This window comes from Bombina bombina, chromosome 3 (genome assembly GCF_027579735.1).
Source record: "Bombina bombina isolate aBomBom1 chromosome 3, aBomBom1.pri, whole genome shotgun sequence".
NCBI lineage: Eukaryota > Metazoa > Chordata > Amphibia > Anura > Bombinatoridae > Bombina > Bombina bombina.
The window spans coordinates 374,032,155-374,057,484 of NC_069501.1; the positions used below are offsets into that span (position 1 = coordinate 374,032,155).

At 36.5% G+C, this 25,330-nt stretch overlaps 1 protein-coding gene across 1 annotated transcript in view; it reads left to right on the forward strand.

Moving 5' to 3' along the window:
- SIRT2 (sirtuin 2) overlaps positions 1-23,682 on the forward strand; it is a 105,465-nt gene extending 81,783 nt beyond the window's left edge. The window contains exons 15-16 of the mRNA XM_053706513.1: positions 6,196-6,262; positions 22,963-23,682. Of these exons, the coding sequence (XP_053562488.1) occupies positions 6,196-6,262; positions 22,963-23,097 (202 nt within the window). The 3' untranslated portion in view covers positions 23,098-23,682. The remainder of the gene's footprint in view (positions 1-6,195; positions 6,263-22,962) is intronic.
- Positions 23,683-25,330: the final 1,648 nt, after the last annotated feature.

Below are 25,330 nucleotides of genomic sequence, written 5' to 3' on the forward strand. Positions count from 1 at the left end.
TTTAGTCTTCGTGCCGGATGGATGCTCCACGGCAGAGGAGCGAAGAAAGAAGATTGAAGATGTCGCTTTGCTTGAAGACATCGCCGGATGGAAGAAGACATCGCAGGATGGAAGAAGACTTCACTTCCGCTTGATTGAAGACATCGCCCGGATGGAAGAAGACTTCACTGCCTCTTGATTGAAGACATCGCCCGGATGGAAGAAGACTTCTCTGCCGCTTGATTGGACATCGCCCGGATCAGATGAAGAGTTCTGCCCGGCTGGGTGAAGACAAGGTAGGGAGATCTTCAGGGGGGTAGTGTTAGGTTTTTTTAAGGGGGGTTTGGGTGGGTTTAGAATAGGGGTATGTGGGTGGTGGGTTGTAATGTTGGGGGGTGGTATTGTGTTTTTTTTACAGGCAAAAGAGCTGTTTTCTTTGGGGCATGCCCCGCAAAAGGCACTTTTAAGGGCTGGTAAGGTAAAAGAGCTGTGAACTTTTTTAATTTAGAATAGGGCAGGGAAATTTTTTTATTTTGGGGGGCTTTATTATTTTATTAGGGGGCTTAGAATAGGTGTAATTAGATTAAAAATCTTTTTTTTATTTTTTGTAATTTAGTTTAGTTTATTTAATTGTATTTTAGTTTAGATATTTGTAGTTTATTTAATTTATTGATAGTGTAGGTGTATTTGTAACTTAGGTTAGGATTTATTTTACAGGTAAATTGGTAATTATTTTAACTAGGTAGCTATTAAATAGTTATTAACTATTTAATAGCTATTGTACCTAGTTAAAATAAATACCAAGTTACCTGTAAAATAAATATAAACCCTAAAATAGCTACAATGTAATTATTAATTACAGTACATTGTAGCTATCTTAGGGTTTATTTTATAGGTAAGTATTTAGATTTAAATAGGAATATTTTAATTAATAATATTAATTAGATTTATTTTAATAAGAATTTAGTTAGGGATGTTAGAGTTAGATAGGGTTATTATACTTAATATATATATAATATAATAACGATATTAACTATATTAACCCTAATATAATTAGGGTTGATATAGTTAATATATATAATATAATAACTATATTAACCCTAATATAATTAGGGTTGATATAGTTAATATATATAATATAATAACTATATTAACTATATTAACCCTAATATAATTAGGGTTAATATAGTTAATATAGCTGGCGGCGGTGTAGGGGGATTAAATTAGGGGTTAATATTTTTAAAATAGATGGCGGCGGGGTAGGGGCTCACTTTAGGGGGTAGGTAAGATAGATGGCGGCGGGGTAGGGGGCTCACTTTAGGGGGTAGGTAAGATAGATTGCGGCGGGGTATGGGGCTCACTTTAGGGGGTAGGTAAGATAGATGGCGGCGGGGTAGGGGGCTCACTTTAGGGGGTAGGTAAGGTAGATGGCGGCGGGGTAGGGGGCTCACTTTAGGGGGTAGGTAAGGTAGATGGCGGCGGGGTAGGGGGCACACTTTAGGGGGTAGGTAAGATAGATGGCGGCGGGGTAGGGGCTCACTTTAGGGGGTAGGTAAGGTAGATGGCGGCGGGGTAGGGGCTCACTTTAGGGGGTAGGTAAGGTAGATGGCGGCGGGGTAGGGGCTCAATTTAGGGGGTAGGTAAGATATATGGCGGCGGGGTAGGGGCTCACATTAGGGGGTTATAGATTTAATATAGCTGGCGGCGCGGTCCAGGAGCGGCGGTTTCGGGGTTAATACATTTTTTATTGTTAGGATAGTGAGGGGGGATAGCTGATAGAGGGTTAGACGTGTCGGGCTATGTTTGGGAGGCGTATTAGATAGGTTTTTAACTTTAGTCAGGTTTTGTAGGCGCCGGCAGTTTCTAAAGTGCCGTAAGTCACTGGCGACTCCAGAAATTTGTACTTACGCTGATTTCTGGACATCTCTGGTTTGTCAGACTTACCGCACTTTAGCCTCTGACGGCGCCGTATATAGGATAGCTCGAGTTGCGAGCTGAAACTGCGGGCGTCGGGGGTTCCCTCGCTTGCGCCACAAACTACGATCTTTATCGGATCGCGCCCCTTTACGTCTGTCCTAGGTATTGGATCTTGCAGCCACATTGCAAAAAATATATCACATTTTTACTTTTGCATGTAATAAATTCCTTTATTTCAAACCTTTCCTCCGTAATTGTAGAGTTAAATGTTTTATGTGTTCTCCTAGTGTAATTACATCCCTTACGTTTCCCACAAGTAAAGAAACCTGTCATATTGCTTATTTTGAGTGATAAAAGGTATAGCTCCAAAAAACACTCAAAATAAGCAATATGACAGGTTTCTTTACTTGTGGGAAACGTAAGGGATGTAATTACACTAGGAGAACACATAAAACATTTTAACTCTACAATTACGGAGGAAAGGTTTGAAATAAAGGAATTTATTACATGCAAAAGTAAAAATGTGATATATTTGTTGCAATGTGGCTGCAAGATCCAATACCTAGGACAAACGTCCAGATTTCTTAAGACAAGAATCATGGAACATCAAAATAAAATAGAAAAAAAACATGATGACCATGGAGTGCACCTACATTGCAACAATTGCAAATTTTTCACAAAGGAATCCCTTCTCTGGAATAGAAAAAGCTGAATTGCATTGGAGGGGAGGGAATCTAGCGAAACAACTGGACCAAAGAGAACTAAAATGGATACATACATTAAAAACATATGCCCAATGGGGTTTAAATAAAGATACAGCCTTTGTGTAAAATATTCAAAAACTTGTTCTTCTAATAACAATTTTATTAAAAATGTTTATGTAGACCTATATGAAAAATGTGTGATATTTCTATTTGGGATGACAATAATTTAAATTAATCAATAAATAAACACAGTACTTTCAGCAGATAATGACATCCATAAAATAATCTATACTGAGTTGTTACTGAGTCCGTCTGCCACTAATTTATTGCATTAACAATTTATTGCATTACCATTTGAATGTTCTAATCCCTAATGAAAATGGCATTGGTTTTAAAACCATAATTATGTGGCTAATATAATACCTATATTTTGTATCTATATACATGGCAACCAAAAGCCGATAATAACAGCCGTGGATTGGTTACATCCACTCAAGTGATTTATGCTCTTCTTATCACGAAAAGGTTGCTCTTTTTGTTTGCAATAATGACTTTACAAAATTAAATTGCTATTTTGTGCATACGATAGTTAAAGTCGACAGTAACAACTGTTTAATTATTTTCATTAGTTACATATATTATAACATACATCATGCTATGAAAAATAAAAGTCATTAATTTGACAATTTGTCGAATAATTTTTATTGGTTTTCAAGGCAAAAATCTAATATTGCATTATATATTCTGTTAGTGTTTCAAGCATGGAACTTCTTTGTCCTCTTCATTTAATTTTTAAATATATAACATCTCTGTTTTCTTTCATTCATTTGTATACAACGGCGCCTGTAGCCATAAGACAATTGAACTCTGGTTTCATTGGACACTCTCAATCATGTGGTCTCCGTATCTTGATCGGACCTGAGAGAGGACTTACAGCAGTATACTACCTGAAAGGGAACTAAAACCGGCGAAAACACGACTTCCCAGAAAAAAAGGAATGAATATACGAAACCAAGGCATTTTACTATATACGTAAAGTTCAATTAAAATGTTTTATGTTGTTTATGAAAAGTTTTTTATTATTTTTATTGTGCAATGGGTGTAAACCTGCTATCCACCAATGGGGAAGCAGGTAGCGGCATCAATTATGTATTTAAAGACCGCCTGTGCAGAGGAAAGGTATGCTTCGGTTTGTAAAGCACTTTTTTATGATTATAAAATTTTATTGCTCTTGAGAAAGACGGCTGGGACCGTTGAAACGTATTGGGCTAAAATAAAGATACATTTTAAGATAGTATCTGTGAAACTGTTTTCTTTTTTGAGCACTGGGAAGGAGCCGGTAATCAGCATTATATACTGTGAGTATATTACACCTTTATTTTGGTGCAACTGTTTGATATCTCAGCAAGAATCCCTTTGTACCCAGAAACAGGAGAGGACAAGAGGGATACGAGTAAACCTGCGCCTCCATCCAACACACCCAACATAATTATGGCAGTGGCCTATGCAATAATTAGGATGACTCTTTTATTATTCTGGTGATGTGGAGCCTTCTTGTATTGAATGTACAGAAGTTCATTTTTGTACTGTCCAGCAGGTCTCATTCGATGGTCTCAGAAAGTTATTGTGGCTTGGTGGTTATCACATGGGAAAACTGATTCTATCAGTCTTCAGATTCTACAGTTCTGAGACAGGTTCTTTCTCTCAGGAGTCTTTCTAGTAGCGGGTGTGTCTGAGTATTTCCAGATATCGTCTGAATGGCATCCTCCCTGTATCAGTACCTCCCAAAGTGGAGTTTGGATAGAAAAATCCACTAGTAGATTTTATGGATGCTCCAGCAGTGAGGTGCTCTTCCATTTGGTTTGTTTTGTTCCAAGAGAATTTGCAAACAATTTTAATTTAAATTTTTTATTTTAAATTTTCATTTTTTAATTTTAATTGCTCCTGTAGAGCCTTGGGGGATGTGGTGTGCTGATCTAATTCAGAGGTTCAGCAATTACTGGTGACGTCTCTCAGCATTAAGATCTGTTATCTGAGGACATTTAGATATTCCAACTTTGTCTGTTTCTAGGAAGATTTACCACAAGTGTGAAAGGTGTATCTTTCTTAGTGTTAAGCTTGGGACTATACACAGTATCCCAAATCAAATTTAGGGGGCTTAGACAAGGGTTTTCAGCTGGTTCTCTAAAAGGTTACATTTTTGCATCCTTTAGTTTATACACAGAATGTTTTCTTGTCTTCCAGATGTCAGACATTTGTTTAGGCCTTGGTAAGAATCAGTCCTATTATCAAGCTCTTTTTTTCCCTCCTTGGAACTAGATCTTGGTTCTAAGGGGTTTTGCAACTTCAACCATTTGAACTTAAAGGGACATTGAACCCAAATTTGTTCATTTGTAATTCAGAAAGAGCATGCAATTTTAAGCAACTTTCTAATTTACTCCTATTATAAATTTTTCCTCGTTCTTTTGCTATCATTTTTTAAAAAATAAGGCATCTAAGCTTTTTTTTGTTTTCAGTACTCTGGACAGCACTTTTTTATTGGTGGATGAATTTATCCACCAATCAGCAAGGACAAGCCAGGTTGTTCACCAAAAATGGTCCGGCATCTAAACTTACATTCTTGCATTTCAAATAAAGATACCAAGAGAATGAAGATAATTTGATAATAGGAGTAAATTCGAAATTTGCTTGAAATTTCATGCTCAATCTGAATCACGAAATTACATTTTTGGGTACAGTGTCCATTTAAGATAATTCATTATCTGTTTTTGTAGCTTCCTGGTGGAGGCGGGTCAGTTACCGCATTTTAGGTATTTCAGCTCATTTAACGCTTTCGGTGTGTACTTCTTTGGTACAAGAAGGGGCATCAGTAAATTTTATTTGCAGAGTTACTTTATAGTCACCTTTTTGATGTTTCTTTGTATGGGCTAAAGTAACTTTTTGTAGGTAGGTCCTTTAGATGTAGTTTATGGTAAATAGGTGCCTGCCTTCTCTTTTTGTCCCACCCATTTTTAGTGGACTCCAAAGTTTGGGTATTCGTTCCCAACAGTAAGGATTTTCGTGGACTCACCATCACTAGAAAGAAAACATAATTTTTGCTTACCTGATAAATAACTCTTTCTTGGTGTTGAGAGTTTCCAAAACCTGCCCAGATTTGCTAATGGTGGCAGTTCTAGTTTGCACCTCTTTACCCTACTATCTTTCTTACTTCTTCCTTTTGTTCTTGGCTATACGAATTACTGTGAGGAAACAGGAAGTAGGAGAGCTATTTACGCTTTTTACTGTAGGGTGTCTTTGCCTCCTCCTGGTGGCCAGTAGATTAATTCCCAACAGTAAAGATTTTCATGGACTCTCACCACCAAGAAAATTGAATTTATCAGGTAAGCATAAATTATGTTTTCTTGGGATTTCTGTTCATGTGTTTTTTCGTTATTTAAATACACAATAGATTATTACTTCTTCTATGATGCATTGAACAATTGGTGTTTTAAATGTTAAAATAATATTGTGATAATATAGGAGATAAATATTTTCTAGCTGCAGGTGAAGAAAACAGAAGAGGTTATTAAATAACTGACTAAGGTTCTGCTTTTAGGGATGTTGCGTGGCTTGGAAATTGTGATGATGGCTGCCTTGCTTTAGCTGATCTCTTGGGGTGGAAGGTAAGTGCAAAATAAATAACTTTCCTTGTTTTTCCATGCAAATCACCCTTGGGAATGTTGTATCTGTCAGGGTAATGGAGGCACCCGGACCTGCATCCCTAGTCCACTGTGTCTTAGAGGGGGGATATTGTTGCAGATCCACTTACAAAGCCGTAAAGTATGTCTACAATTGGCTATACACATTGTTTGTTCAGAGCAGAATGTCCTGGTGTTTGGGAACTGTTCGAAACTGCCATACTGCAGGAAAGTTCTCTTCTGTGTCACAAACTATTAAAATATGTCAATTAAACTATTAAACTCTGAATTATGAAAGGAAATTTTTGGGTTGCATTTCCCTTTAAATATAACCTATTGTACTGCCAATGTTTGCCTATGGAGATTTCATGACTATTTGCTGTGGTTTATGCACCTGTTCGCAATAGGTGTGGCTGAAACACTCAAACTAAATAATTAGTAGGGGTGTCCACATGGTTTTGGCCTTATAACATATATACTGTATATCCGTGTTCTCCACAGAAAATATTGCCAGCTGGGTGGCATTATGAAGTAGCCAGATGGGAGCAGTGTAATATTTTCTAATATATAATTACCTGCTATCCAAAGCACAGATTAATTGCATAATTTAACATAAATGCATTTAATGATAATTTGTGCAATAACGAACATTTTTAAAATTTTAGCTGGGTAGTCAATAAAATCAGAAACAGGAAAATGTGGAAATACTGGCGCTAAAGCTAGGGTAATAGTTAATATAGATAGGGGTACGTAGGAGACGATTACCCAATAAGACAATTGCCTAATAGGACAATAAAATCTAGATAAAACTAGCCTAAGCTAGGAATAATAATACATAAATAAATAATAAATATAGCGGACGATTTAGAGAACCAATTATAAGAAGTTGTTTGTACAGAGTAAAAATTTATTAATCAAACAGTTGAAGAATAGGACAAGTTAAAAAACTGATCAACACTTAGAATTAATAAGCATAAGTAAAAACCTAAAATTAATAGTGGGCAGGTAGAATTCTTAAAATCTGAAATAGTATATATAATAGTAAAAGGTAATTAATTCTGCCCTTTAGACTAGCTCATAGAAAGCAGATTAAAAGGGGAGTGATTAACCACAAGGTGATCATATAAACTATAGCAGCCTAACACATCTGAGGCATAATAAAAAAATATATTACAAAATAGTACACAGTTATACAGTACATAGAACTGGATGTCCAGCGTTTAAAATTAGCAGCAGTGGGAACAAAGTTAATGAAACAAAAACAGAAACCTTGAAGGTGCACTTATGCAAATGGTATCCGGCTGTCAAAGGTTTCCAGCTGCTTTAAGGAAGTTTGAATTTTCCATTCGTCTGAAGAGTAGAGGAAATAATAAGGGCTGAAAATGATCCTTGCGCAAGATACCTTAGTAGGATTAAGTTTCCTTGCTCCGTTAGTACTAGTTCAGGTAGCAGGCAATTTAAGTACACTCCTTCTTCGCCCGGCTGTATTAATTCACAGACCTAGGAGGAGGTCAACCTTGTAGCTGATATCCTGTGTAGACTCGAGACACGATCAACGTGTTTCTCCCCTCACTTGGGGCTTTTTCAAGATGTGTGCTCAGTGTCAATGGGGCTTCCTATATAGGGCTACCTATGGCCCTTATTGGTTAATTAGAAAGAGGTGTGTGAGTATAGGATTTCTTCAATAAAGGTGGTATTCTGTAGTTCTCCAGCCTTTTATTTATGTAAATGTATTCCTAATCACTGTCCATTCAAAAACAGGGTGATATGCAATGAAATCACACATTAGTTCATCCTTATTTTCCATACACAGTGCGGTATAGCTCACAGGTATTGTGATATATATTAATAAGTTCATAAACAGATGATTAATTTGCTAGTCTTGGATATGTCTCCAAATTCACCAACATATTCATTAAGCTCAATATTATGGGCAGCTTTATCTATGTATTTATTCACCTTTTTTACATTAATGAATATGTTGGTGAATTTGGAGACATATCCAAGACTTTAGCAAATTAATCATCTGTTTATGAACTTATTAATATATATCACAATACCTGTGAGCTATACCGCACTGTGTATGGAAAATAAGGATGAACTAATGTGTGATTTCATTGCATATCACCCTGTTTTTGAATGGACAGTGATTAGGAATACATTTACATAAATAAAAGGCTGGAGAACTATAGAATACCACCTTTATTGAAGAAATCCTATACTCACACACCTCTTTCTAATTAACCAATAAGGGCCATAGGTAGCCCTATATAGGAAGCCCCATTGACACTGAGCACACATCTTGAAAAAGCCCCAAGTGAGGGGAGAAACGCGTTGATCGTGTCTAGAGTCTACACAGGATATCAGCTACAAGGTTGACCTCCTCCTAGGTCTGTGAATTAATACAGCCGTGCGAAGAAGGAGTGTACTGAAATTGCCTGCTACCTGAACTAGTACTAACGGAGCAAGGAAACTTGGGAGATCCACTTAATCCTACTAAGGTATCTTGCACAAGGATCGTTTTCAGCCCTTATTATTTCCTCTACTCTTCAGAGGAACGGAAACTTCAAACTTCCTTAAAGCAGCTGGAAACCTTTGACAGCCGGATACCATTTGCGATATTCAAACGGATGACGTAAGTGGGCGGCTCTTGGAGTATACGCCTGCATTGTAAACACAGCCACCGGACAAGCTGAACCACTTAAAGATTCAGCTAAGTGAAAAACCGCTGCAATAAACTATCGCCTAGAGGGACCGCTCTTGTATGCTCCAGCTTGATCCAATGCTAAATCAGTATGATCATCTGCATATGTTAGTCTTATAATAAGTGCACCTTCAAGGTTTCTGTTTTTGTTTCATTAACTTTGTTCCCACTGCTGCTAATTTTAAACGCTGGACGTCCAGTTCTATGTACTGTATAACTGTGTGCTATTTTGTAATATATTTTTTATTATGCCTCAGATGTGTTAGGCTGCTATAGTTTATATGATCACCTTGTGGTTAATCACTCCCCTTTTAATCTGCTTTCTATGAGCTAGTCTAAAGGGCAGAATTAATGACCTTTTACTATTATATATACTATTTCAGATTTTAAGAATTCTACCTGCCCACTATTCATTTTAGGTTTTTACTTATGCTTATTAATTCATTCTAAGTGTTGACCAGTTTTTTAACTTGTCCTATTCTTCAACTGTTTGATTAATAAATTTTTACTCTGTACAAACAACTTCTTATAATTGGTTCTCTAAATCATCAGCTATATTTATTATTTATTTATTTATTATTATTCCTAGCTTAGGCTAGTTTTATCTAGATTTTATTGTCCTATTAGGCAATTGTCTTATTGGGTAATCGTCTCCTACTTACCCCTATCTATATTAACTGTTACCCTAGCTTTAGCGCCAGTATTTCCACATTTTCCTGTTTCTAACTTTTCTCTCTGGGGTTTTTTAGAGAGGGACCCCTATATACTTGGCAGAGGGTAGATACTAGCGCCAATTCTATTCCCTATCTCTCTTATCCAAGTCAATAAAATCAGCCAGGTAGTTCACCTGCTGAAAAGGTCCTGGGTAGAACACTGTATATATAAATATTAACCCAATACATAGAAAGTCTGGCACTCTCTTGCAAAACTCCTAGCCCTGGGTGCTCACCAGCCAAAGGAGTAACTAGAAACTCCAGGGCCCCGGTGCAAGAATCCATATGGACCCACAGTCATCTTTGTGCATGCACACATATGGCTTTTGCGATATTAATATTTCACAAGATATGCCGCTGGAGAGTGTACTACCTGGCACAGTATGTGTGATTTGATATATATATATATTGATATATGTATATGTGTGTATGTATGTATGTGTGTGTGTGTGTATGTATATATATATATATATATATATATATATATATATATATATATATATATATATATATATATATATATATTCACACACATATATACATGTGTGTGTATATATAGTCATATGCAAAAGTTTAGGCACCCCTGACAATTTTCATTCATAAATAATTGGGTGTTTGGATCAGCAATTTCATTTTGATCTATCAAAAAACTGAAGGACGCATTAATATTTCAGTAGTGAAATGAGGTTTATTGGATTAACAGAAAATGTGCAATATGCTTCAAAACAAAATTAGACAGGTGCATACATTTGGGCACACTTGTCATTTTGTTGATTTGAATACCTGTAACTACCTAGAAGTAATTAATTCGAACACACAATTGGTTTGGTGAACCCATTAAGCCTTGAACTTCATAGACATGTGCATCCAATCATAAGGAAAGGTATTTAAGGTGGCCAATTGCAAGTTGTTGTTCTCTTTGACTCTCCTCTGAAGAGTGGCAACATGGGGGCCTCAAAACAGCTCTCCAATAACCTGAAAACAAAGATTGTACAACATTATGATTTAGGGGAAGGGTACAAAAAGCTATTGCAGAGATTTAAGCTGTTAGTGTCCACTGTGAGGAACATAGTGAGGAAATGGAAGACCACAGGCACAGTTCTTCTTAAGGCCAGAAGTGGCAGGCCAAGTAAAATATCGGAAAGGCAAAGGATGGTGATGGTGGAAGATGGTGAGAATGGTCAAAAACAGCCCACAGGCCACCTACAAAGACCTACAACAGCATCTTGCTGCAGATGGTGTCACTGTTGCTGCAGATGGTGTCACTGTGCATCGTTCAACAATTCAGCGCACTTTGCACAAGGAGAAACTGTATGGGAGAGTGATGCCACTCCACAAACAGTCGCTTGAGGTATGCAAACGCACATTTGGACAAGCCAGCTTCATTTGGAAGAAGGTGCTGTGGACTGATGAAACTAAGATTGAATTATTTGGTCATAACAAGGGGCGTTATGCATGTCGGCAAAAGAACACAGCGTTCCAAGACAAACACTTGCTAACCACAGTAAAATTTGGTGGATGTTCCATCATGCTGTGGGGCTGTGTGGCCAGTGCCGGTTCTGGGAATCTTGTTAAAGTTGAGGGTCTCATGGATTCCACTCAGTATCAGCAGATAGTTAAGAATAATGTTGAGGAATTAGTCACAAAGTTGAAGTTACGCCGGGGCTGGATATTTCAACAAGACAAGACCCAAAACACTGCTCAAAATCTACTCTGGCATTTATGTAGAGGAACAAGTACAATGTTCTGGAATGGCCATCCCAGTCCCCAAACCTAAATATCATTGAAAATCTGTGGGGTGATTTGAAGCGGGCTGTCCATGCTCGGCAACCATCAAACCTAACTGAACTGGAGATGTTTTGCAAGGAGGAATGGTCCAAAATACCTTCATCCAGAATCCAGAAACTCATTACAGGCTATAGGAAGCGTCTAGAGGCTGTTATTTCTGCTAAAGGAGGCTCTACTAAATATTGATGCAATATTTCCGTTGGGGTGCCCAAATTTGTTCACCTTTCTAATTTCGTTTTTATGCATATTGCACATTTTCTGTTAATCCAATAAACTTCATTTCACTTCTGAAATATTACTGTGTCCTTCAGTTATTTGATAGATCAAAATGAAATTGCTGATCCAAACCCCCATTTTTTTTATAAATGAAAATCATGGAAATTGTCAGGGGTGCCTTAATTTTTTGCATACGACTGTATGTATGTGTATTTATATGTGTGTGTGTATATATATATATATATATATATACATACATAAACCCCAAACAAATTATTAACAGCGCAACTAAAAGGATTATGGGTATAAAATTTTAAAAATTCAATAGTATGAAAAAGATTTCTTCAAATCTAAATAACAATTATAATTGCAACATATGGGGAAAAAAATATAAATTAAACAAATAATAAAATAATAAATAATTAGATGAATAAAAAATTAAAGGTTTGTATTAAAGAATGTCATGTTATCTAAAGACAAGACATTTACCACTTCAAAAAGAAAAAGTTCTTAAAATTCAGAGAAGTCCCAGTTAAACCTTAGTTGCTTTTCAAATTCCAGGGTTCTCTCAAAAGTCTTGTTACGTGGGATGCAGCTGTTTTCAGAGGTGTGTCACTGAACACTCTCTATATGGGGATCCTGTAGTAAAAAACAAAGAAAAAAGTGCAGCCCCACATCAAGGTAGACATTTGAACCTTTATTGTACACTCTGCATGTAACTTAAAACACTTACAAGATCAAGATTAAAAGCAGGCCTGTATCCCAATTAGGGAAGGAGAGTAACGAGTCCCAGTCCGGTATAAACAACTCTGGTACAGTCCAGTATATGTGAAACTCCGCCCTCAACGCGTTTCGTTTGCCCTCAGCAAACTTTCTCAAGAGGAAATGATGATATATATATATTAAATATATATATATATATATCCAGTATTGTAAGAAAATTACACAGTAGAGCTGTATGAGATACTGTGATTACAGTGGGGGGATTGCAGCACTCAAGGAAAACTTTTTCTTTTAAATCTAATTTGTAGATATATGGCTGAGGGATCTTTTCAGACCCATGGAAAACATGCACTCACAGGCCAGTTCTAATGCAATTGATTTATTACAATAAAAACCACAACAGATAATAGTTTCTAAGCTTCATGTCAAAACATATATAACCACTGCAGTGGACGCTAACTACAAAAACATCCTGAACATACTTGTGAGAACCTATATTAAGCAAGGCAAATTATCAAGCAACAGAATGTGAGATATGTTTACAGTAAAACATTATTAAACAACAAAATGACAGGATATGGAGAGCATGTTACAGAGGTAAATACGACCTGTTTGAATAGCTTGTAAATGTCCTCTCGACAAACAAAACTGTCTTTGTTGGGAAGTGGCCAACCCCCACAGGTTGCAAGATTAAGGAGCCTTCGAAACAAAGTGATCACCTCGACGTGATTCCCATGTATACGCCAATTATCACCAGCTGACAAGCCGAGGTAAGAACGTCCTCTAAAGCCAGCTATATCGTTTCACAAAGTATGCAGTTCTTTGATCATCCAAGTGGTACAAGTGGTAAAGATAGTTCTTGACAGATTCAGTCTTTACAGACTGTTGTAGTAAGTGCAGGTAAGTCCAGATATCAACCTTCACAGGGCACAACAACGGACCGGGACAATTACCTCTGACATCCAATACTTGTATCACCTATTCCATCAAGAAGTCGCTTCACCTTGCTCATAGGGATAACGACTTAGATAGGTAAAGTATCTCCACCTCTGTGGTTTTAACTCCGGACAGCTAGACTCTACTGCTCCTAATTGAAAGTGCCTAGAGCATTACTGCTCCTGTTTGAAAATGTGGACGTGCGTTTCGTCCCACAATGCTGAGCGAAAATGGGCCTCGTCAGGACTGGCAATCACTCTGTACTCCAGACTTATGTTGGTTTTCATTGTTAGGGAATTGGCCCCAACCATACTAGCTCTCCAAATGATTGGCCGCTCCAGCCAAGCCTCCTTGCTTATATGAAACAAAGTTAACTTTAGAAAATGTATAGAGTGATACATGTAACAATAATCAATTGCATTGCCCTAACCTTATGCGTGCTGTAATCCAATCTAAACATATACATATCGGTTATGAAACTCATAACAGAAATAGAAATCTTAGATACAAATGGAATATCTAATATAATGTTAAATTAAATAACAATTACGATACCCTTCTAAGGCCTAAAACCTGAAGGCTAGACGTAAACTTAGTTTTCAGACAGAGAATATCAAATATAAGGATTTTTGATTAACAGACTTTCCTTTCGATTATAGTCCTATACAGAATAAACTAGCATCTGAAGGGGTCATTCTTGCATATAGACTGTAAAGTTTGATCGATAAACACTTAGCCCAGAAAGGACGCCTATTCTATTCTTTCATTGAGACCATATGGGGACACTGTTTTTAGCATATACGTCCACCTAGCTTCTTTATTCAAAGACATTTGTTTTCATCTCCTCCTCTTCCATTGGTTATTCCCCCATCAATTCCTACAAATTTTAAAGTGACAGTACTACTATTGTGTACATCTTTAAAATGACGAGCTACACTCGTATGTCTTTCATAGAGGATGTCATCTCTATGCTCCTGTACCCTGTCCTTGAACATCCGTTTCGTTTTTCCAACGTAGAACAGGGGACAGGAGCATTGTAAGAGATAAACAACCCCCACAGAGTTGCAATTAGAGAAACACCTAATGTCAAACCGTCTGCCAGTATTTGCTGAGACACAGTGTCCACACGGAGAATTGCCTTTTACCTGTTGGTACTTATTCAACCAATTACTTTCAGGTTCTGACCTTTTCTAATCTGCTTTTTACTAACTTATCTTTTAGGTTAGGAGATTTCTTAGCGGTTAAGAGTGCTCTTTTTCCTACTTTTTCTGCAATTTTGTCGTCTAAAGTTAGAATGTGCCAATTCTAGTATAGTATTTCTTTAATATTTTGCCACTGACAGTTATAAGTTGTAATAAATCTCAAATTATTGTCAATTATTTTATCTTTTTTTGAATATAAAAGATCATTTCTATTTAATTTTCTTACCTTATTCAAAGTACGTTTTATTAGATTATGGGAATAGCCCCTTTCAATAAACCGTTTACACATTAAGTCAGCATGATACTCAAACTTTATTTTTGAGGAACAATTCCTTTTTAATCTTAATAATTGGCCAAATGGAATGCCTTTTTTAAGGGTTCTGGATGGCTACTAGATGCTTCCAAAAAGCTATTTGTAGCCGTATCTTTACGGTAATTTTCTGTTGAAATAAGATTACCCTCTTTTTTAATGGAAATATCCAAAAAGGGCAATTCCTTTTCACTAAACGCATATGTAAGAAAAATATTTTGATCATTCTTCTTCAGATCTGAGACAAATTCATGTAGACAGGCCAGGGGGCCATCCCAAAGCATAAAGATATCATCTACATATCTAATCCAAAAGGGCACATGGGAGTCAAACGTTGCACCAAATTTCTCAAAAACATCTAACTCCCATGCCCCCAGATAAAGACATGCATAAGTTTGACAACTCCATCTATAGACCGGTCAGGGTTACAGCCATGGGGGCAGTTTGTGCGCCAATTTATGCATGTATTTACTGGTATTTTGTGTTCTTGTTCCCTCTCTGGGTATCTCCCTTGTTTTTCCTGTCCTATCCCAGTTTTCTCTGTTGGTTTGTAAAAAATCTGTTAGAAGACTTTCCGATCTTCACCTGAATTGCTCATTATTTCCTTAGTACTGGTCTGGGGGATACTGGTAACATATTTGGAGACAGTAGTTTTGGGTCTGACTACCTGATTACTAGTGTTTGGTGTAGGTGGAGGGCAAGCGATGGTTACCTGTTTCTCAGTATTTTTCCTTTAATCATGTTAGAGGTGTTTTCAATATCTGAGTTGACTATATATATATATATATATATATATATATATATATATATATATACAGAAAAATCAGATAAGATCCAGCACTCGCTTTAAATAATCAGCTGCCGGGGTGCACTTTAAATAATCACATATAACAAATCCAATCTGGAAGGCACTCGCCATTACCAAAAGAACACTTTAATCAAGTGGTTAACGTACAGTATATATACACACATGGCTGCTGAAGTTAGATTTTACACAATACCCTCATAAGCAGACCAGCAATCCCTATGATCTATTTACTCTTGAGATATTTAGGTATAGATGACATAGCTATAGAGATATACAGTATCAAGAGAAAATAGATATTAGGGATCCCTTTTCATCTTAAGTTCTATAATACCAAATTATCATCAAGTAGGTAATTCTTTTAAATGTACACCAATAGTTTCTGAAAACTACAAGCAACACAAGATTCTGAATAAAAATTAGATCTAGCCATAAGAAGAGACTAAATTCAGTGTCATAAACATTTATATGAGCAAGTACAATTTTGAAGGCAATGAATGTATAGGGCAGTATAAAACTAAAACAAAGGAAAATCCGGGAAAAATTAGGCTAATTAATTAATTAATACCAACTTTTTAACCCTTTACAATTTAAAAATTCGCTGAGAATTGAAGCCTTTTGTCTCTCACAGGGTTAAATTCTCCCTAGTGCCACAATGGATAGTTGCTGCTTCCCTTGGTGAAGTCCTAAAAGGGCAGTCAATCAATTAAGTGCTCAGCCATCTACATATTTATGGGAGCTCAGGATTTTTATTAGCCTTTTGCTAACCTGTGTAGCGGCACAGCAAGCACACACATAGGAAGAAGCATGCTCTGTGATCTATTGCTGTCTAAACGCTGCCTATGACGGTGGTATGCAGCATTTAGCAGCTAAATCAGACAGCATACAGCTTGGACACTCTGTGTATTGTAGCAGTGCAGGAAAAGGATAAAAGTTGCTACTGAAGACTGTCACACTCACTTACTACAAGTGCAGTCAGGAGCCAATGTGCATGCCAAAGCCGCCAATGAGATCTATAGCTAAGTTTCTGCTGAAGGCCTCCAGGGCCCGGTCATAGTCGCGACCTCTGCATCTCCAGTAGTTACGTCCCTGTCACCAGTCCTCGCAGACACCTGCTCAACTATTTTATGGATTCGGGCAGTTAACCCCAGCCAAGCAGCTTTCTGTGAGTGCTGGTGAGCAAGTTTTGCAGCGTCATGGGATGTGTACCTAGTCCGGTTTTAGATTGCAGTCCATTTCTGAGTTTTGTATGTGTCTAGGGAAATTACAAAGGGCCTGCGTTACCCTTGTTTGCATCCCAGTGTGGTTGAAGGCATGCATTGTCTGGCTGCAGTTTGGGGACCCAGGGGGAAAGAGACCTTGACGTGGTCTTGGGCCTATCACCATTTGGCCAAATGCTGTAACTAACTCTTCCATTTTGCTTTTAATCTAGCTGTGTATTTGCAAGAGAGTGCCAGACTTTCTTTGTGTTGTGTTTTTAATTTTGTTTTGTAATTTTGCCTATGGGCTTGCACCCAGGCTTGGCTGGGGTTAACTGCCTGATTCCCTGAGAGCTGTGCAGCTGTCTGTGAGTGCTGCTGGTGAGCACCCAGGGCTATGAGTTTTGCAGGGTCATAGGGTGTGTACCCAGTCTGGTTTGAGAGTGCAGTCCATTTCTGTGTTGTGTGTGTCTATACACACACTCACACGCACATATATATATATATATATATATATATATATATATATATATATATATATATACCGGTATATACACACACACATATAATATGCAGCTTATGATGCAACTGTCAAATCTTTCACAATTTCTCTTTATTCGTTATTTAATGAATTCCACACATTTTAGCCTCCCCTCTAGTTTCCAAATCCTCATCACCTTTTCACTGTATATACTAAGACAAAAAACTAATTTCACACTAAACAGTACAAGAAAACCTGAAATGATAACATCTGACTTTTAACAACATAAATAAAATAAGCAGATTCCAGGTGAGCATAGGGATCAGTATTTAGCACGTAGCACTATGCACTACTTTGCAGCACGGTTTACTTTAAAATTGTTCAGCGTTTGCCTGGAACTAGACAAGGAAGCACTGAAGTGCAATCACTCACATATCCACAAACGAATGCCTTTGTTAATGCGCGCTTTGTGATTGGACAATAAAACTTTTCAAAATGTTACTCCTGTAAGCTAAAGGTAGAGACTTATTTCAGTACTAAAACACTTTTACTTCGTTGTTTTTAAGTTTTATGGTCCGTTAAACTTGTATTTACTATCAATCCAAAAATACAAACCGTGGTGAAACCAGAAGTGATATTACAATACTTCTGGTTTAATAATGAGTTTCCTGTTTCAAAAAAGTAAAATCATGCCTTACAAGTATGTTTAAACTATATATAAATGTCACTGCTGCATTAAAGGGACATACAACCCAAATGTTTTCTTTCATGATTCAGATAGAGCACACTATTGTAAACAACTTTCCAATTTACTTCTGTTATCAAATTTTCTTAGTTTTCTTGTTATCCTTTGTTGAAAAGCAAGGATGTAGGCTCAGAAGTGTGCACGTGTCTGCAGCACTATATGGCAGCAATTTTGCAACAATGTTCTACATTAGCAGGAGCACTAGATGGCAGCACTATTTCATGTCATGTAGTGCTGCAGGCACGTGCACGCTACCTACCTAGGTATCTGTTCAACAAAGAATATCATGAGAAGGAAGCAAATTTGATAATAGAAGTAAATTGGAAACTTTTTTTTAATTATATTCTCTATCTGAATAATTAAAGAAATATTTTGGGTTTAATGTCCCTTTAACTAAAAATGTAATTAGCTGTTCAACTTACTTATAATGTCTAAATTCTATAAAGGTCCAGATCACAGTTTAAATTCAAAATCAAAACAGACATTTATGATCATTTTAAAAATGTATGCAAATTAAGTTCTATTTATTTCTTTTTGAACAAGCACCTAAAAATGACTACTTAAATTGCAAAATTGCTTCTAGTAAAAGTTGTTACTGTTTTGCAGCGGGGGCTTGTATGACACAAATTAAGACTTCACAAGTACTATACACATCACAATCTTAAATACTGGTGCCCGGACCCTCACGGCATATAAGAAGCATTTTTAATAATGGAATTATACTGCAAAATTGCTTCTATTTAAAATTGAAATCCCTTTAACATGATTTTAAAGCTGTATGTCTCTTAAACTAACAAACCAGATCTTTCCAAACCAAGCTAAAACTATTCTATCCAATAAGATCATTATTCCTGCCAAATTGCACGGAAATTGTATTGGTTTTGGCTGTAGCTCTGTCTAATCCATATGAAAAAGGGGTTTCTTTCATACAGGTGGTGAGAGTCCATGATCCATTACTCCTTGGAATTACTGTTCCTAAACCTCAAGAGCTTTATAAAACTCCTCTCACCACCTTACTGGAAACTAGTCTTCTATTTGCCTCTGCTGGAGGAAGGTGAGGAATGAAGATGTACATGTTTATTCTTCAGTGAGAGGGGTTCCCAGATTCGCTTCCCTTCAGAGTGCAGTGTTTGTTGGAGGGATGTATTTGGAGTATGGGTAGTGAAATATTAGTCTTCTCATGGGAATTAGTCACAAGCTTTCCATAGGACCTGTCCCTTGCCTACTTCTGTTGGGTTATCATTATACTCCTATATCCTCTGCTGTTATGTTTTAGCACTGGTTTGGTTTTCTACTGGCTTTCTCCAGTAGTTGGGTGCCTATTGGTAAGTACTATTTTTTTATGGGCACTCTATTAACCTCTTAGGTTGTATGACAAAAAAAAAAAAATATATATATATATAGCCTTAGGACAGATATATTTATAATTTAGTTTTTAGTAATTTATTCCTCTTTAGATTTTTTTATAGTTAGTTTTGTTTGTTTTTTAGTGCAAGTCTGGATTCACACGTATAGTATCGTCGATTATGTACGTCAGCGTTTAAGTCTGCATGTCTCGGCAGGTCGGGTTAGCACACATAGGCTTCTTTCAAGTTTCGCGCATGCTCCTTCTTTACTTAATGCCCTAATTGGATGTTGGGCGTCGTGTGTTTTCCTTTTTTTTTATGTTGGATTAGCAAGCTTTAGCCTTGTAAGTTTTTTAAGAGCTACTTCTGGAGGTGGGTAAGTTTTTTTTGTTTTTGTTATTTTTTTGCCTTCAAGATCTCTTTTGTAGGGATATGACTATATTACTGTATATTTATGATGGTAGTTTTCTGCTTTTATGGAACTTTGTTTCTGTCCCTGAATCTACTTAAGAAGATGGGTCCTCTGAACACTTTCCTACCGGTTACATGTGTTTGTTGTAGACAGGCTGAGGTGTTAACTCCAGCACATTTATACAACACATGTCTTAATGCATTCTGACCAGCCTAAGGCTGATCCTGCTTTTAAAGCTTTTTTTGTTTGTCATTATAGGAGAGTTCTTCAGATTTTGCTCCTGGTGTTAAGGACTTCATTTGCTCTACAGTTTCTGAAATGTTGGCAGCTAAGTAAGCGTAAAAGGTTAGTTCATAATTTACATTCTATTAGCTCTAAGCCTGCTGAGATGAATGTTTCTGTTCATGAAACTGCTGAGTCTTAAGAGGGAGAGGTCTTTCTCTGATCATGAATCAGAGTCATCCTCCTTTCTTTTTTTTTTTTAAAGTTGAACATATTTTTTCACTTTTAAAAGAGATTTTGCTTACTTTAGAGGTTAAAGGGACAGTCAACACCAGAATTTTTGTTGTTTATAAAGAAAGATAATCCCTTTATTACCCATTCCCCAGTTTTGCATATCCAACACAGTTATAATAATACACGTTTTACCTCTGTAATTATCTTGTATCTAAGGCTCTGCTGACTTCCCCCTTATTTCAGTTCTTTTGACAGCCATGCAGTTTAGCCAATCAGTGCTCACTCCTAGGTCACTTTACGTGCATGAGCTCAATGTTATCTATATGAAACATGTGAACTAATGCCCTCTAGTGGTCAAAATGTATTCAGATTAGAGGCAGTCTTCGAGGTCTAAGAAATTAGCATATGAACCTCCTAGGTTTAGCTTTCAACTAAGAATACCAAGAGAACAAAGCAAAATTGGTGATAAAAGTAAATTGGGAAGTTGTTTAAAATTGCATGCTCTATCTGAATCATGAAAGTTTTTTTTTTAACTTGACTGTCCCTTTAAAGATCCTAAGGTAGCTGAGGATTAGTCTGTAAATCGTTTGGATTTAATTTTTAAACCTATGGTTAAATCTTTTAAGGTTTTTCCTTCCCCTGATGCTGTATCTGAGAGAGCCTCTAGGGTGTGGACTAAACCAGGTATTCCTTGTAATTCTTCTGCAAAGTTTAAGAAAATGTATCCTATACCGGCTTCTAACATTGAACTTTGGGATACTGTTTCTAAAGTGGATTTGGGCCATTTTTACTTTGGCATACTACTATTCCTTTAACCCCTTAAGGACCAGCGACGTACCCTGTATGTCACTGGCCTTTTTTGGGACTTGATTGTTTTATAGCGCGGTCTTGCCACCAGCGTTGAGACTGCTCTATTCCACAAAGCCTGCTGGAGGGAGGGCATTAATAGCGTATTCTTGCTAGACCTGTGCTATTATGTCCTGAAAAAACCCTTAACGACCAGTGACATACAGGGTACATTGTGGTCATTAAGGGGTTAAAGACCCTTTAGGTAAGACGTAAGGATCCTTCCATAGCAGGGTTTTTCAGCAAGCAGGTTATCTTTTTAGACCAGCAGTTTCTATTGCTGGTTTGGCTGCCGCTTCTTCCATTTGGTTAAATAGTCTTTCTGGACAGTTTTCTGATGATTCTGCCAGTGGAGATTTTTTAAATCTTTTGGAATTGCTTAAATGTGCTAATTCTTTAATTTGTGATGCTGCTTTTGAAATAATTTAAAATGTATTCTAAAAGTATGTCTTTGACAGTACTTTCTAGAAGGGCTTTATGGTTTAAGTCTTGGTCTGCTGATATGATTTCTAAATCCAGGCTTCTATCTCTTTTTAGAGAACGAGTTTGTTTTGTCTTGATTTGTATTCTGTTATCGCTACTGTGATTGGAGATAATGGAGCTTTTCTTCCTCAGCAGAGGGAACATAAATCTTATTCCTCCTCTCAGAAGTAAAGTTCCTCCGGCTCTGTCTAGAAGCCAAGTTCAAACTGGAACCAAGTATAAGCAGTCCAAAAAAAAATCTACTCCCTCATCCAAAGTTTGCATGAAGGTATGACTCCCATTATGACGCTAATATGAATTTCAGACAAACTTCTAGTTTGTTTGTTCAGTTTTCTGGTTCCAGGAAAGGGCAGAAAGCTTCTGCCGTTTCTTTGGCTTCTTGGTGGAAACTTTTGATTAATAAGGATTACTTCTTATTCTACCAGATCAGTTGCCACTTCTTGTGCTTTTAAGAATGAGGCTTCAGTTGACCAAATTTACAAGGCAGCTACTTGGTCTTCTTTGCATACTTTTAATAAATTCTACCATTTTTATGTTTTTGCTTCTTCTGAAGCAGCCTTTTGTAGGAAAGTCCTTCAGGCAGTTGTCTAAGGTTAAATTTGATTTTGCCTGTTGGTTATTTTAATTGCATATTTAAAAACAAATATGGAAAAAAGATATTCTTTATATCCGGCCCTTATTTCTCATTACTCGTGGACTCCACAGCTTGGGTATTATTTCCCAGGAGTAATGAATATTGGACTCTCACCACCTGTATGAAAGAAAACTACTAATAAATTAATTTATTTCACGGTGGTGAGAGTCCACCATGTTATTTAGGTATCGGTTTATTTTGTGCAGATCTTTTTTCCATGCTCCTATTTTTTGCCCTTGTTTCTTTTCCTACCTTTTTTGCTTGGCTATATGTCAGACTAGTTTCCAGTAAGGAGAGAGGGGTTTTATAAAGCTCTTGGGGTTTGGGAATCATTGCCTCCTGCTTAGTGGTAGGGAAGATAATTCCCAGGAGTAATGGATTGTGGACTCTGACCACCATGAAAGAAAATTTTACACAAATATTTTAAAAACTACAAATGCAATTTACTTCAGACTTTCATTATTTTTTTTAGCGATTTGGACGGCAAACAAAACTTTCAAATGTGAGCCAAGTTCATCCATCTATTCGAAAGATATAAGCGCTTGAAAATCTGTATTTAACTCAATATTCTTATTTTAACTAAAACTAGGGTATACATTTTTGTATCTGAAAATGTCTAACTATATATGAAGTAGTTGTATATTATTTGCTTAATTATAATGTCTTGTGATTGTGTTTATATACAGGCCGAGTTGGAAGAAATGGTTAAGAAAGACCATGCAGCAATAGATTCAAAGACAAAGAAGTCAGAGAGCAAAACAGAACCCACAGGAAACCAGGAGCAATGTGCAAAAAAGCAAGATGAAAAGACAGTCGAGTGATCAGTTTGCTTAAATTCATGAATCGTAGAAATCCTCTTTCTTATATCCTCATTAGTGCAGTTTGTAACATTGCAGGTGAAAGGAATAAAGTGTGAAAATGCTAATTGTATATAATCCGAATTATTTTAGGCTTTGAGCTCTTTCTTATCTGCAGTTAAAACCGAGCATTTTCTGTTTCTATAACCACTACTTCTTGCTTGTGTGTAAAATTGTACTTTGTCCCATACATCCTGGAGAGGCCAAAAAAAGGTGTTTAATGTCCTTTTAAGTTCATTTATGTAGCTGTAATTTATTGACTAACTTATGAATGTATATTAACTTCTGGGTTTGTTTTAGAAATTGCCTTTTATTTTATTTGGTATCATACTTCAATCCTATATATTCTTAAAAACTCGGAGTACACAGGTCATATCAACTTGCCTTACAGGAAATGGTCAGTTTATCCGTTTTCTATGGTACTCTGTTCTCTGATCTCATTTAGCTACAACAAATGAATAGTAACATTTTATGATTCAAGCAACCTTACCGTAAACTTCATGTATGTAAAAATCTTTTTATTAAAGTGTAATTTAAAGTGAAGATAAAGTTACGTTAGTCTGTATACAGTATTCCATTTAATGTATTAAAAATAATATAGGTCTCATTCATAATTTTTTTTATTTGCCGTTTAAATCAAGTTATAAAAAAATTTCAGGCAATTTTTTTTCAACCCGTTTTTTTTTTTTTTTCCCTTGCGATCACCTTTATTGATCGTCCTATTGAAAGTTAGGCCGTTAGCGGCCGTGACTACACGTCATCCGCCTACTCATTAAAGAGCGCATGCGCTACTTATTTTTTCATTCCATTCAACACTGCGCTCCCATGTTGCGCATGCGTGCTAGTTACAGGGTAGGAATCCCTTAATACGATGAAAAGTGAATGAAAGCAGATGAAAGTGAAATCGGCAATTAGCGCATGCGCAATTAAAAGCGGCATCGGAAACGCGATTTTGAGAGACGTAGAGAGTGGATGGGACCGCTCTATGCATCACAAACCTGAAAACACAGAAATAGGGGTTGGGAGGAGTCAGCAGCAAAATGGTAGGGATTTATAAATATATATTTTTAAAACTATGTAATATAGAAAAAAACGTAGAAATTACATTATAGTAATATTAAGAAATGCATTGCTGTCTTCAATAAGTCTAAACTTTACCTTCTCTTTAAGAAGGAAAATCAAGTCACACTTTTCTAATTACTAATATGCAGTTATTTTATATTACTTTGCATTGAACAGATAATATATACCTGCATGAGTCACCACATTTTAGTTTAATTAAATCTAGTTTCACACAATTTAAACATATACTTTTTATTGTATTTTATTTACACTTATATATTACTTTAATGAGTTTGTTTTATACCTTATAGGTAGCCTGACACAATATCATGTAAATACATAATACTGCACAAACATGCATTTTTTAAAACTCTACCAGAAGCTGATTTAAAATATTATTGTTTGCGACTTACAACATTTGAGTGTTTATTTCATTGGCATTATATAGCTTTAAACTTACCCAGGAACTTAGGAGACCATCCTTACAAATGCAAAACTCATGTTCATTATACGCTCCAAGGAACATTATAATCTGAAAACAAGTTAAAAAAATCAAAACCTTAGCAATCGTTTTATTCATTGATCTGCTTTTTATGTTTGTAATGAAGCATCATAAGCTTATAACATTGCATTTGGTTTTATTGCTGTAATGCCGTTCAAATGGCTAAGGTTGTAATGCCCATGTTATTCTGTGCTTTGTGTGAATATCCATAAATGTTACCAAGACGGTCCTCGCATTTCAAAGAGGTTTGCCGTGCACTGCAAGCGATGTCAGAACACTCATGTCATCTTCAGTGGCAGGAGTATGAGTGACAGCAATGCATTGATTTTGGTAACTGGAATTAAATCCATTTACTGGCAGCAAGGAAAGATCCACTTGGGTACAAATATGAGCCCAAGCTTTAGGCTAATTGTGATATATACACTAATTGGCAGGCATAATCCTTAGATACACTGTGATTGGCCAGTGAAAGTAGCAGTGCATTTGTATTGTAATATACTTTTAATGACCATTCCTGGTGCAACTTCTAAATGTGCAGTACTTGGATTACATGTTTACAGTGTTTTTTTTGTTGTTTTTTAAAGGGACACTGAACCCAAATTTTTACTTTCGTGATTCAGATAGAGCATGCAA